We start from the raw sequence: 14,179 nt of genomic DNA on the forward strand, positions 1-14,179 counted from the left end.
TGCAACGCACCAGGAACCTTCCAACGACTAATGGAGTGTTGTCTGGGCCACAGAAACTTCGAGACGGTCCTGTTGTACCTGGACGATGTCATCGTATATTCCAAGACGTATGAGGACCACCTGAAACACCTGGCGGAAGTGTTCGAAGCTCTGGCGAGTTACGGCCTAAAGGTGAAACCCTCCAAGTGTCACCTCCTGAAACCAAAGGTGCAGTACCTGGGGCACGTGGTGAGCGCTGACGGAGTGGCTCCCGACCCTGATAAGATCACCGCAATTAAGGAATGGCCAAGCCCCTCCAGCGTAAAAGAAGTGCGGCAGTTCCTCGGGTTGGTAGGCTACTACCGAAGGTTTATTCCCGGTTTCACCAAAAAGGCAGCACCTATGCAGGACCTCCTGATAGGCCAGTCCCGGAAGGCCAAGAACCAGAAGCCGCCCTTCAAATGGGAGGAGCTGGAAGAAGAGTCCTTCCGCCAGCTGAAGATGGCCCTCACGGGGGACGAAATCCTGGCGTACCCGGATTATAGCCAGCCCTTTATCCTCTACACCGACGCCAGTAACATCGGGCTAGGAGCCGTACTGTCCCAGATCCAGCAGGGGAAGGAACGAGTGATCGCCTACGCCAGCCGAAAGCTGCGACCCACCGAAAGGAACCCCGAGAATTACAGCTCATTTAAGCTAGAGTTCCTGGCCGTAGTATGGGCAGTCACCGAGCGCTTTAAGCATTACCTCGCTTCTTCCCGGTTCACCGTGTACACGGATAACAACCCGTTGACACACCTGGACACGGCAAGACTCGGTGCCCTGGAGCAGAGGTGGATGGCCCGTCTGTCCAACTACGAGTTCACAATCAAATACCGGGCCGGACGCTCCAATACCAACGCGGACGCCCTGTCCAGGATGCCCAACCTGCCGGACGAAGGAGAAGATCCGGAGGGACTGGAAGAAGTTGAACTCCCTGCGTTCCACCGTCATGGGACTATCCAGTATTCCCACCGGGTAAGGAGTAAGCAGGCTGCTACGTTGAACCCCTTACCTCACTACAATTGGGCGGAAACGCAAGACAGCGACCCTGCCGTCCGACTGGTGAAGGAGATGCTGACTCGCCCGGAGGCTTGCCTTGAACCAGACGCTCCGGAGGAAGCCAAACAACTATGGGCAGAGAGGAGTCGACTGTTCCTTTACAAGGGGAAGTTGTGCCGCAGAATGGTTAACTCCCGGACGCATGAACTACTCTGGCAAGTAGTGGTGCCACGAAGAGACGCAGCCATGGTGATGGAGGCATACCACGACGGAGCTGGACACTTCGGGTGGAAGAAGCTGGAGTTCCTGCTGCGCGAGCGATTCCACTGGGTAGGCATGAGGGGAACCATTGAGAAGTGGTGCAGAGACTGTGGCCCGTGCAACCTAAGAAGGAAGGACCGTGCCAGCCAGAAGACTCCCCTGCAGTCCATCGTCACCCGGCAGCCGTTGGAACTGGTAGCCTTGGATCATGTAAAACTGACCCCAAGCAGAAGTGGCTACGTCTACGCACTAACCATCGTGGATCACTACTCCCGGTTCTTGGTTGTCGTCCCCGTCAAGGACTTAACAGCTCGAACAGCAGCGAGAGCCTTCCAGCAGCATTTCTGCCGTCCACACGGGTACCCGGACCAAGTGTTGACAGACCAGGGACCTGCCTTTGAAGCGGAGGTCTTCCAAGAATTCTGCACTCTGTATGGCTGCCGGAAGATAAGGACGACACCCTATCATCCGCAAACTAATGGACTTTGTGAGAAAATGAACCAGGTGGTAATGGATCTTCTGAAAACGTTGCCCCTGGAAGAACGCAGTCTGTGGCCTGAGAAGCTGCCTGATCTGGTGGACCTATACAACCACATCCCGGTAGGTTCCACCAACTGTACCCCGGCTTACCTAATGAGGGCAAGACCTGGTAAGTTACCTGTTGACCTGGAAATGGGAGTCCTGACACCCGAGGACACTTCACCAGAAGCAGACTGGGACACAGAGAGGCAGCAGCAGTACCGGAGAGTACAGGAGAGCGTGGAGCGAAGTCTCTGTCAGGCTAGGGAAAGACAAGAGAAAACTTACAACCAGTATGCTCCCGCTGTTCCCCTGGTACCCGGAGAGCAGGTCTTGAAGAGGAAGAGACGGCTCCACAAGTTGGACGACCAGTGGGAGAAGGACCCGTACACCGTACTGCCCTCAAGCCACGAGAACCCGAAGGTTTGTACCTTCAGTAAAGACGGAGGGGAAACCACAGCCATTGTATCCCGGGACCACCTGAAAAAGTGTCCCGAACAACTGAGGAACCCTGAAGAGGAACAAGAAGACCATCGACCCGTAGAGGAAAGGGAAGATATGGTTAGTACTGTGCTCGGGGACTTCCCTCGGTCTTGGACTCAAGTCAATGGTGCAGTTGTGGTACCCGTACTCACCTTCCTCCAACCAGCATCCCAAGCACCTACGGAGCAACAGGTAGAGCTGGAAGAACAGCCGGTCCAGGAGGCAGAAGACCCCACATCCGCAGACCAGGAGGATCAACCCTCTGCTTGCAGTGAGCCTGCCATATCCCTAGTGAGCCAAAGAGCCGGTAGACAGCTGCCCAGTTTACCCTTGACAGCTCCTGCACCCTGTAGTTCAGGGCTAGACAGTCAGCTCCGTAGGTCCACTAGGGCCACTAGAGGCCAGTTACCCGCACGTTGGAGGATTTGAAGTGTATAAATTGTTTTATTTATGTTTACCTGTGTATTGTTGCTTGTGTATAATTTTGTGTTTCTAGTTATTTGTAGGAGTCCTTGGTGGATTTACCGGGATTCCTTTGTACATAGTTGGAGCGTAACCCAGGACGGACTAAAGACTGTTAAGGACTCGGGGCAGGACAAACCCCTACCTGGTTACGTCTCCCTGTTTTGGTGAAATGGACACCTTGCTTTTCTTCAAAGACTACACCCGGTTACGGACATGCCGTTACCACCTTTATGTGTTTCTTCTTATTGTACTATTATTGTTGTTATATCTTGTTATGTTTTTCTAAGATATGTTTAGTCCCAGAGTACTAAATTTTACTAGGGGGGAATGTGGCACCCCAGGGGTCTGGTTTCCACAGTAATGTAATGTTATGTCTGAGAGCAGGTGGGAGGTCCTTTGGTCAGGGATCCTGTGCATGCCACACCTCCTGCCCAGTCTTGGGAGGGGAAGAACTTCCCCTATATAAACCCGGGGCTGAAGCAGGGTTAGTCAGTCAAGGAGAGTAGAGACAAGAAACAGTCACAGGAAGAAACAGCAGAAGCTCAGTGGGAGCAATACTACTACAAGTCAGGGGCTGGCAGCTGCAGAGCTCGCCCTGACTGAGAAGCTTTCTTACCGGACCCGGCGTCCGAGGCTGTGGGGACTAACTCTTACCCAGCAGCAGAATCCGACCGGCAGGGGATTTCAGGTCCTCAGGCCCAGAAACCCGAAGGCACGGTCACACGCGTGGGACCAGCGCCGCCATCGTGGAGCGGAAGCCATTAGAAGGCCCCGAGTCATCGGCCATACAGGTGAGCACCACACGGTACACTCAGGGACGTGGGCTACTTATATCCTCTTCTAGCAAGGTAGCCAGAAGAGTACAGTCAGTTTGGGAGGCCTACAACTCCGCCTGGCCAGGGGAGATCCCATCTGCTCAAGGACTGACCAGGCCCCGTTCGCTAGCAAGTACTCCGGGAGGGTCTATCGTTGTTACCAGTAAAGACCCTGAATTACACCGCACCGTCTCTGAGTGGTTCCTGCTACCCTCATCTTCCACGTCGGCTGCCCTGAGGCCATACCCCTCCCGTTGGGGGTTATACTATCACGCTGCACAATTCTACACCGGCCTCAGCGGTCTGCCCTGCAGCGGCAGCTCCATAGCTGCAAATCAACGGGTGGCGTAGTCGACACTCAAATAACATCTATCAAGACTGCCACACACTGAGTTGACTCCCTGGGCACGGACCGGGTCCCCGCCACTCGGAGACTACAACCCTCATCTGATCCGGTTCCGGGTAAGCCCCCGTGCGCGAGATGCTGCGCGACACAGCAGGCCCAGGGGCGCGTCATATACATATAATTTATTATGTGTGTTACTCGTATAAAAGAATTGACGACCAAGATACAAGACGAGAGTCATCAATGTCTGTTTAGGTATTATACATGCACAGCTTGAGTATATAATTACTGAACATGTCTGTTTTTAGTACATACTGTGTTTCCCAGAAGAGCACCTCTTTGTTCCTCAGTTATTCCTCCTGGAAATGTCACCTGTATATAACCCTCTCCTTGTTTTATTAGTTCAGATTATGTAAGAACGCATTCAATACCACTGAGAATAGTAACAGCTAGATTTTAATTCGTACATTTCCAGGTGGAATAATAGAATAATAGTATAATGCAGAGTCGTAGGAACCTGTGCTTCAGCTTGGAGTATAGGAAATCGAGCTTCTTCATTAAATGGATATGTCTAGAGAGCTGACAGGTCATTTTACCATTTTTACCTGTTTTCATTCCTTCTGCGACTAGTTATGAGAGGAGGAAGCCACTTACGTTGCCGGCTGACTCCGCATAAAAGCACTGAATAGATTGCTGGATTCACAAATGTAGAAATTTCAATTTTAGGGTCCAGTGGCTTGTTAGGATATCGTACACATCCTATCACTTGTTGGTCTCTTAATGTTTGCTCCTGAATGCTGCACAGAATATTTAGATGTGTTTTTGTTTGGGGATTTATATTCTCTTTTGGGTCAGATTTGTATTTCCCCTTTTCCCAGTTTGGTTTACCGGAGGATTCACTTGATTTTTAATAAAGGTGCGTAGGCTGTGATTCCGAAGGAAGACACAGAAGAAGAAGAAACATTTTAATTATATTCCATCTGGACCATGTTTTAAAAGTAGAATCATTTCTTAGATGTGAGGCGCTGAGCTGTTCCTACAGAATGTCAGGTTACAGAGGTCCCCAGGGCGGCATTAGGAGGCTGTTGTTTTGGACTAGATGTGGGAAAGAATATGCTGAACTTTTGTACGTACATGGCTGAGAGAAATACTGAATTTAAACTAAAATAATTGATTTATTTTTAAAGTAGGCCACATAATAAAAAAGTTCTTTATGTCTCCCTTGAAAAGAACTCTACCAAACAACTGTTGTCTAAATGTAAGGAATGTTCACACTTGGTAATTTTCCTGCGTTTCTCCACCGAAAAAATCTTTACCAGAATGGAATGGATATCCTAAAAAGGATTTAGGTTGTGTCTTAGAATTCAATGTGTGGCAATCAATTTTCTTTTTTCATTCATTAAAATTACAAACACCATGATGGAACCCACTAGACCCCATTATAAGCCCCTGGGGTCTGTTGGGACCCTTTGATGTGTGTCAAGTTACAGATCTGATATTACAATATTTTTGGTTTTCTATTTATATCATATAACCTAGTCTGTGAAGACCCCCATACACTTTAGATAAAAGTAGGGAAAAATGGATTATTCTTACTATAAAGAATGATCGTTGACTCTCTTGGTGAAAGAAATGATTGTTTGGACCAATGACTAACCTTAAAATGCTTCTTATCATATATAAACCAGATGGGGCATGTTGGATTTTTTGGACCTATGATGAGCACTGACTGCTTCATCGGATGAAAAAAAATATAATTGATGCCTTTATTCCTGACCATAAATAATAATTTGACTGACCAATGAAAAATCATTGGTCGGCTAGTTTTTGTGTTATGTGTATCAACTTTGCCAATAGTTGCGCACTTGTTACAATCTCCCACTTCTGACCTCTGGGCATTATCTGCTCTGCAAATTTGTATTCTTGAAATTTGCTATCTGTATGCCAGTATCCATAGAGTAATATAGAAAACCTGTCCACCTGCATTAGTAAAACATATCTAGCTTGTAGATCTGTATCTGTTGACAAGATTGTTGACTGTTTCCAAAAAAAGCGGCTGAATTTTAAATGCAGCTCTGGTCTATAATACTCAGACTTTGAATCAGTACTTTGTAACAAATGCAAAGTTTTTACAAGGTTGTTGACTTTTTATGTATCTCATATATAAACAAATTGTAATTCTGTATTTAAAGAGTCGCCTTCATTTTTTTTTCCATAAATCAATAGTACACATAATAGTAGACACCATAGTCCTGCCCTCGGCACTGACTAACTGCCAGCTCATCATTAGGGTTATGTATAGAGTGGTAACTGAAACCGTGCTGGCGCCACCCCTATGACTGAAAGACCAAGCCTGCCAGGAGGAATAAAGTTAATTTCCTCCTGGCAGCGGGGCTCTCAGTGCAGTGGCCAGACGGCTTTTAACCCCATATATACAGGTTAATGGCGTTTTTTTCACGACAGGTTGCCTTTAAAGCTGAACATTCCTTTAAAAGTCTCTAACTCTTTATCTGCCTTTCCATTACCTTCAGACAAGTTTCATACTCCCAACCTTCACAGTCTGAGTTTGGACCAGCTGCAGTTCTCCTGACCCAAACTCAATAGCCTCATAAGTGCTTATGATGCTGCCGGTTTATGCTTGCACTGTCAATTGCATATCTGTTTTTCAATTCCATATTATATCTTATTGATGATGACATCTTTTAACTACATCATTGTGGCTACTGCGTTTCTCTTTGGATACATGCAGAAATAACATGGTCATTCTGATGCATGATCGGTACTATGACCAGGAATTTAGTATGTTCCACCCAAGAATGACTGTGATAGAAATCCATTAGCCCATATTCATTGCATTTATGTAATACACTGATTGGTTTCATATTGTTCTGGACGCCCTCAGTTCACACCAAAGTAAATAAGCTGTGTGTATAGAAGGAGCATTGCTCCCTTTCAGTCCAGACTGGATGAGCGTCATGGCGAGCTGCTTCCTTTCCGCTCTAACCTTCCTGATTGTTACAATTGTAAATTGCAGAGCTGTCAAGTTTAAAAACAACAGTAAAGACCATAAAGCAGCTCCACATCCCTTAGAGCAGAGAACACCCACTGCCTTTAACTACTGAATACAGAGATTATAGAAGGTATCCAATCAGCTTGTAGTACAGTCACCATGTTTGTCGCCTCTCAGTTCTTTAGCAACTTGTCTACAAATTTTAAATAAACGCTCTTAAGAGTTTGTATTTTTTATCTTTTGTTTTACAGCCATCGAAACACAGAGTACTAGTTCCGAGGAGCTAGTACCGAGTCCCCCATCGCCGCCCCCACCTCCTCGAGTTTACAAACCCTGTTTTGTGTGTCAGGACAAGTCATCAGGATATCATTATGGAGTCAGTGCATGCGAGGGGTGCAAGGTAAGTGTCCATGTAATATGTGTGTATGAATGTCCAATAAGATGAAAGAAAAGTTTGCAGGTATTCACTAATTATACAACCTTTAAACAATTACACAACTCTATAGAGTCCTCCAGGACCTAAGTTTATGTAAGGGAAGATAAGATGTGAACAAAGTTTGAAATGTATTGCTAGAACTTATGTCATAATTTGGTCATTTATTGCTCCCCCATAGTTTAAAATCTCTTATAAATATATAGCAATTATGGATGGGCTTCATGTAGGAAAGATTCCCTTGCTGATCATTGTAAACCCTGAGATCCGAGCTCAGGAATCAAATTTTGACATACACCTGTCATTTTAGATAACGTTTCAGAATAAGTTGTCACGTGTGTACATATGGAATAGCAATATTTCTGGCCATTTTGTCACTTGTATCCTGCAGTTTTTGCTAGTTTTCCACTCTGCAGAAGCTTTAGTTTTCATGTCTCTCTGAGCTAGTGGGAGGAGACTAGCTGCTATGATGTTTCCCATACACAGTACACACAGACATGAGGGGGATTATGCTCTTCTTTCTCTGTGTGTAGAAGCAGCAGCAGTATGGAGGACAATATACAGAGAAGTACTAAGCAGTGTAACTATGAATCCAGGACTGTGATGAAGTACGGTAAATTATTTGCTAGAAGAGTTGAAGCAAAGATCTGTTTCTCTGTCTATATCAGTTGTGCTCCCTCCTCCTTCCCCACACCTTTCCATATAATATAAAAGGGTCTGTAATCTCACACATCACTGTACTGGCCATCATTTTCTTAGACCAGATGGATGATACGGATTTGACCTGTTTTTCAGAGTAGATGGTAAGTTTAGAAAGCATGTGGGTGGAGACAAAGGGCTCATAAGTGGAGAAATAAACAGATTTCGCTGTTAAGATTTGTAACAAAATGTATTTTTGCTTGTTCTGTTGATTTATGCAATCTTTGCTGAAACAACCAATGACAATTTAATGGTATATACACTGTGTGCAGAATTATTAGGCAAGTTGTATTTTAGAGGATTATTTTTATTATTGATCAACAACTATGTTCTCAATCAACCCAAAAGACTAATGAATATCCAAGCTTAATATTTTTGGAAGTTGGAGTGGGTTTTTTTAGATTTGGTTATCTTAGGAGAATATCTGTTTGTACGGGTAAATATTACTGTGCAGAATTATTAGGCAACTTAATAAAAACCAAATATAATCCCATCTCACTTGTTTATTTTCACCAGGTAAACCAATATCAGTGCACAAAATTTAGAAATAAACATTTCTGACATGCAAAAACAAAAAACAAAAAAATTTGTGATCAGTATAGCCACCTTTCTTTATGATGACACTCAACAGCCTTCCATCCATAGATTCTGTCAGTTGCTTGATCTGTTTTCGATCAACATTGAATGCAGCAGCCACCACAGCCTCCCAGACACTGTTCCGAGAGGTGTACTGTTTTCCCTCCCTGTAGATCTCACTTTTTATGATGGACCACAGGTTCTCTATGGGGTTCAGATCAGGTGAACAAGGGGGCCATGTCATTATTTTTTCTTCTTTTAGACCTTTACTGGCTAGCCACGGTGTGGAGTAGTTGGATGCATGTGATGGAGCATTGTCCGGCATGAAAATCATGTTTTTCTTGAACGATACCGACTTCTTCCTGTACCACTGCTTGAAGAAGTTGTCTTCCAAAAACTGGCAGTAGGTCTGGGAGTTGAGCTTCACTTCTTCCTCAACCTGAAAAGGTCCCACAAGTTCATCTTTGATGATACCAGCCCATACCAGTACCCCACCTCCACCTTGCTTGCGTCTGAGTCGGAGTGGAGCTCTCTGCCCTTTACTGTTCCAGCCTCTGGCCCATCTATCTGGCCCATCAAGAGTCACTCTCATTTCATCAGTCCATAAAACCTTTGAAAAATCAGTCTTAAGATATTTCTTGGCCCATTCTTGACGTTTTATCTTATGTTTCTTGTTCAGAGGTGGTCGTTTTTCAGCCTTCCTTACCTTGGCCATGTCCCTGAGTAGCGCACACCTTATGCTTTTTGATACTCCAGTAACGTTGCAGCTCTGAAATATGGCAAAACTGGTGGCGAATGGCACCTTGGCAGCTTCACGCTTGATTTTCCTCAATTCATGGGCAGTTATTTTGCGCCTTTTTTGGCCAACACGCTTCTTGCGACCCTGTTGGCTATTTGCCATGAAACGCTTGATTGTTCGGTGATCACGCTTCAAAAGTTTGGAAATTTCAAGACTGCTGCATCCCTCTGCAAGACATCTCACAATTTTGGACTTTTCAGAGCCCGTCAAATCTCTCTTCTGACCCATTTTGCCAAAGGAAAGGAAGTTGCCTAATAATTAAGCACACCTTATATAGGGTGTTGATGTCATTAGTCAACACCCCTCCTCATTACAGAGATGCACATCACCAGATTTACTTAATTGGTAGTTGGCTCTCAAGCCTATGCAGTTTGGAGTAGGACAACATGTATAAAAAGTATCATGTGATCAAAATACTCATTTGCCTAATAATTCTGCACGCAGTGTAGTATCAGAAACTACCCTGAAAAAGAGACACCACTGTTTCTACAAGTATTTTCAAGTGTACACTTTCTGCAGACCTATTACGGGATTATTCTCACTAAATACCTAGAAAAATACCCCTTACTTAATATGGGAAAGAGATATATACTAGTATGTACTAACAAGTGGTCGAATATTTTAGAATCTGTTCCTAAAATGTATCGCGTTTTGTCACACAACTATATATTCTTCTATTCTTCTTAGAATTTATACAAGAAATAATGGTTTAGAGGAGAATCTCAATGGCCAAAATGTTTGGTGGAGTCTGCAAAACTTCTACTTAGTGTATGTTAGGGAGACTGCCATCACCTATACAGATATTGGTCTTTTGTATATATTTTTGCTGAAAATGCTGAAGTAAAAAACAGTATCTCCTCCAGTTATAATACCTTTATCTCTTCATTTTTAAAAAAAAACAAAACAAAAAAAAACCTTGAAATTTATTTAAATGTACAAAGTGTTTTTATATTGTATCGGTGCACAATGAATAATCTCTTCTATTTTTCAATTTTTTTTTCATTTAACCCCAACTATTGTTCAACACGTAAACAAATCTTTTCTTATTAGCAGTTGTTAACAGCTCTGCTTCCGAAGATTCATAAACATTCAGATTTGTATCTATTTCTTTCATTTTACTGAATAATGAAACTTTAATTTTGAAACTCCAGAACACCATTTTTAGGGAATTTGGGCACTTTACCTCCTCATATCAAACTTTCCATGATGACAACTAATGAAGAACATATATTGGGGTTGATTCATCAAACATTTTTAGCTGGAAATCTGGCATAAAACAGTCTGAAATATCACTAATTGTTCAACTTTGGGCGTTTCTGATGCTCTTCCAGCCAACTCCATCAATCTTTTAAAGTAAGCAGTGGAGAGGGGAAATGACTGGGTGTGACTAATTCCTCATTATTTTGACCTCAATAGGACTGGAGTATATTTCTTCCTGTGACGCACAGCAGCTGAAAGCACGCCTCTTAAAGGGAACCTGTCATGTAAAGAGCGCTATTAACCTGCAGATATGGGGTTAATCTGCAGGTTATTAGCGTTTTGAACCTGCCCGGTGCTGGCATTTAGAACCCTGCTGATGGAAGGAAATGAACTTTATTACTCCTGGTAGCTCTCTGGTGTCAGTCACAGGGGCAGCATCGACCGGCTGTAACCATGCCCCCTGCCCAGCCGGCTGTAACCGTGCCCCCTGCACTGTAGGACAGCAGGCCCTAACGCTGAGCTGGTGTCAGCCAGTGCCGGGGGTTCGGTTACAGCCATCGCTTTCTATACTCAGCGGTGACTGAACCCACGCCAGTTCTGCCCCCGTGACTGAAACAAGAACACTATCCGGAGGAATAAAGTTCATTTCCTCCCGTCAGCGGGGTTCTAATTGCCAGCATCGGGCAGGTTCAGAATGCTAATAATCTGCGACTTAACCCCACATCTGCAGGTTTATAGCGTTTTTTCACGTGATAGGTTCCCTTTAATGCTGATGAGACAGGGGGATCGCGAGGGGTCACATGCTCCGTCTCACGTGACCCCTCGCGTGTCCTGGTCTCCTTAGCTACATGATGCCATGCTCGGGCGGATGCCGGTGGGTGGCGCGTGAGTGACCCACGCGATCCCCCTGTCTCATGACCATTGGCTGACAGCCCTTTTTAACACACACACCCTAAGCCTGACGTCACCCCCTGAGGAAGGACGCACCGAAACGCGCGTCGGGGTGAGCAGTACACGTGCTGCAGAAACACCCAGCCAGGAGCCAGCACTATAACAGCATATCATCATTCGCAGGTATGAGGGTATTGCAGCCATGAACATGTATCTAGTGTTTTATACTTATTACTACTAGTGGCCAATATGTCATGCCCATACTCTGCTGTGCTTACTTCTGTATAACTTAGTTAGTGCTCCAGCTGAGCATAGGTGCAAATTAACTTACACAGACATCCTGCCATTGCTGCAGGTTTGACCCATGTGGACAGGTAGTGCACTTCAGTTGCATGTCAATGCTTTGCTCTGTGTTCCTGTGCTACATTATTAATGTTTCATAAGGCAGTTTGTATCCAAGTGTATGCTCTTTTTTCTTTGTCACCACATACCCATTTATTTTAATAAAGATTTTTTAATTGATTATATATGGCCTCCTTGTCGGATGTTTCATTATAGGTTGTGGTTTAGTTTTTTCCGATTGGTCTATCCAATTTAGTCAACAGGGATATACTATTTGATGATGTGGATGTTTTGGATTAACATTAGACAGAAATATAAATGTATATCATCTGTTCGTCCTCTGCAATTTTTTAATGTTTGCAAGGTGTCTTGAAACTGAATTAGTATGGATTGTGAAGCAACCTGTGGTTCTAACTGCTGAGGGTATAGTAATAGTAGTAAACTCTTGATAATTTCTAAACTCATGGTTGGTACATTCTTAGAGTCCACACCCTGTTTATACTCCCTAAATTCCACTTTATATTTCTTACATATGTTATATTGATAGTTTCATAGTTTTTAAGTCCGTCGAGTTCACCTGTAGCCTAACCTGCTGATCCAGAGAAAGGCAAAAACCCCATGGGGCAGACTTTAATAGCCCCATATTAGGGGAAAAATTCCTTCCTGATTCTATACGGCAATCAGACTAGCTCCCTGGATCATCGTCCCATCACAGGATCTAGTGCCCATAACCTGTAATAGTGTATTTTTCAAGAAAGGAATACAGGCCCTTCCTTGAACTTTAGTAGTAAATTAACCGTTACAGCATGATGTGGCAGAGAGTCCCATAGTCTCCCTGCTCTTACTGTAAAGAATCGCTGTCTGTGATGATGATGATGATGATGATGATACGTTCTTTCCTCTAGAGGTAGAGGATGCCCCTTGTCACCATCGCAGGCCTAGGTGTAAAAAGATCATTATAAAGATCTCTGTACTGTCCGCTCATATATTTGTACATTGTTATAAAGTCACCAGTAAACCTTCGCTTTTCCAAACTTAATAACCCCAAGTTTGATAACCTGTCTTGGTATTGCTGTCCACCCATTCCCTTAACAACCTTAGTCAGTCTTTGCACCTGCTCAAGTTCACCCATGTTCTTCTTATAAACCAGAGACCAAAATCAACCACAATGTTCTAAGTGTGGCCGCACTAGAGGCTTGTATAGAAGTAAAACTATGTTCTCATGACCATCTATGTCTCTTTTAATGCATCCCATTATTTTATTAGCCTTGGCAGAAGCTGCCTGACACTGGTCACTAAAGTTTAGTTTGCCATCCACCCATACACCCAAGTCTTTTTCAGTTACAGTTTTACCCAGTGTTTTACAATTTTGTACATAATTATACATTTTATTTCCTCTGCCCAAGTAAGTTTGATAAATATCTGCTAAACTTATAAGCCATCTAATATCCCCTAAAAATAAATGGGCATATAAAACAAGATGGCAACATAATGTAGACCTATGGTAATTGTTAATTATTTAGTATTTTCAGTGATTTTTCTATTTTCAGGGAAGCTTGAAAATGGAGAATTTTTACATTTTTTTTTTTTATAAATGAAGTCAACTTAAAACGTATTGACGTAAATTTACTATTAACCTAAAGAACATGTCCCCCCCCCAAAAAAAAAATCTCAGAACCACTTTCATAAGTAAAGCCATTTCCAAAATTATTGCCACGTGAATTGGTACGTGTCAGGTCTGAAAGATGGAGCTTAGTCCTGAAGTCCAAAATAGGCCTCTACAGCAATGTTCTAATAGGATTGTTCTTCATCTTCTATGTTTAGGAGTTACCGCTCTCCTGCCTCCCGGCTTACTGCTTGCCAGGGCAGAGAGCAGCGCTTTAAAGCATTAAATAGCTTTCTCTAAATAATCACATACATAATGTGTAATGTAGAACACAAATATGAATTATATATAATTTCATGCTATGCGATACTGGAGTAAATTATACAAATCCAATCCACATTCTTTGGCCATGATGTGCTATAACCGTCTATGCTTGTACTTATCTCATAATTCTGGAGGCTCTGACTAAAACACAGATCTCCCTCAGACTGCAAGAGCATGTTCACAAAATGAACAGCGCCCATTATTGCGGAGAAGTTGTTGCAGGACTCCACAGTCTTTCTTCCTAACGCTTTGCATCCTTTATAGCTAGGTCTTCAGAATGGGGACCGGGAGCCATCTATTGCTTCCCACACAAAGAGGGCATTGTTCCGGGTGAAGAGAAACTGGTGCTTTAGCAAATGCTGCTGTCTATTAGTGCCTTGTCTCTTGTTC

At 43.8% G+C, this 14,179-nt stretch overlaps 1 protein-coding gene across 16 annotated transcripts in view; it reads left to right on the forward strand.

Moving 5' to 3' along the window:
• RARB (retinoic acid receptor beta) overlaps positions 1 to 14,179 on the forward strand; it is an 832,092-nt gene that overhangs the window by 612,046 nt on the left and 205,867 nt on the right. For 15 of the 16 annotated variants that reach the window (XM_073677991.1, XM_073677988.1, XM_073677993.1 and 12 more), the window contains one exon: positions 7,171 to 7,319. In XM_073677991.1, coding sequence (XP_073534092.1) covers positions 7,171 to 7,319 — 149 coding nt within the window. Of the gene's footprint in view, positions 1 to 6,879; positions 7,050 to 7,170; positions 7,320 to 14,179 lie in introns of those variants that run through there. The other variant, XM_073678003.1, reaches the window with a different exon arrangement.

Source organism: Phyllobates terribilis, unplaced genomic scaffold (genome assembly GCF_046119375.1).
Source record: "Phyllobates terribilis strain yellow unplaced genomic scaffold, ASM4611937v1 Scaffold_4__5_contigs__length_816908805, whole genome shotgun sequence".
NCBI lineage: Eukaryota > Metazoa > Chordata > Amphibia > Anura > Dendrobatidae > Phyllobates > Phyllobates terribilis.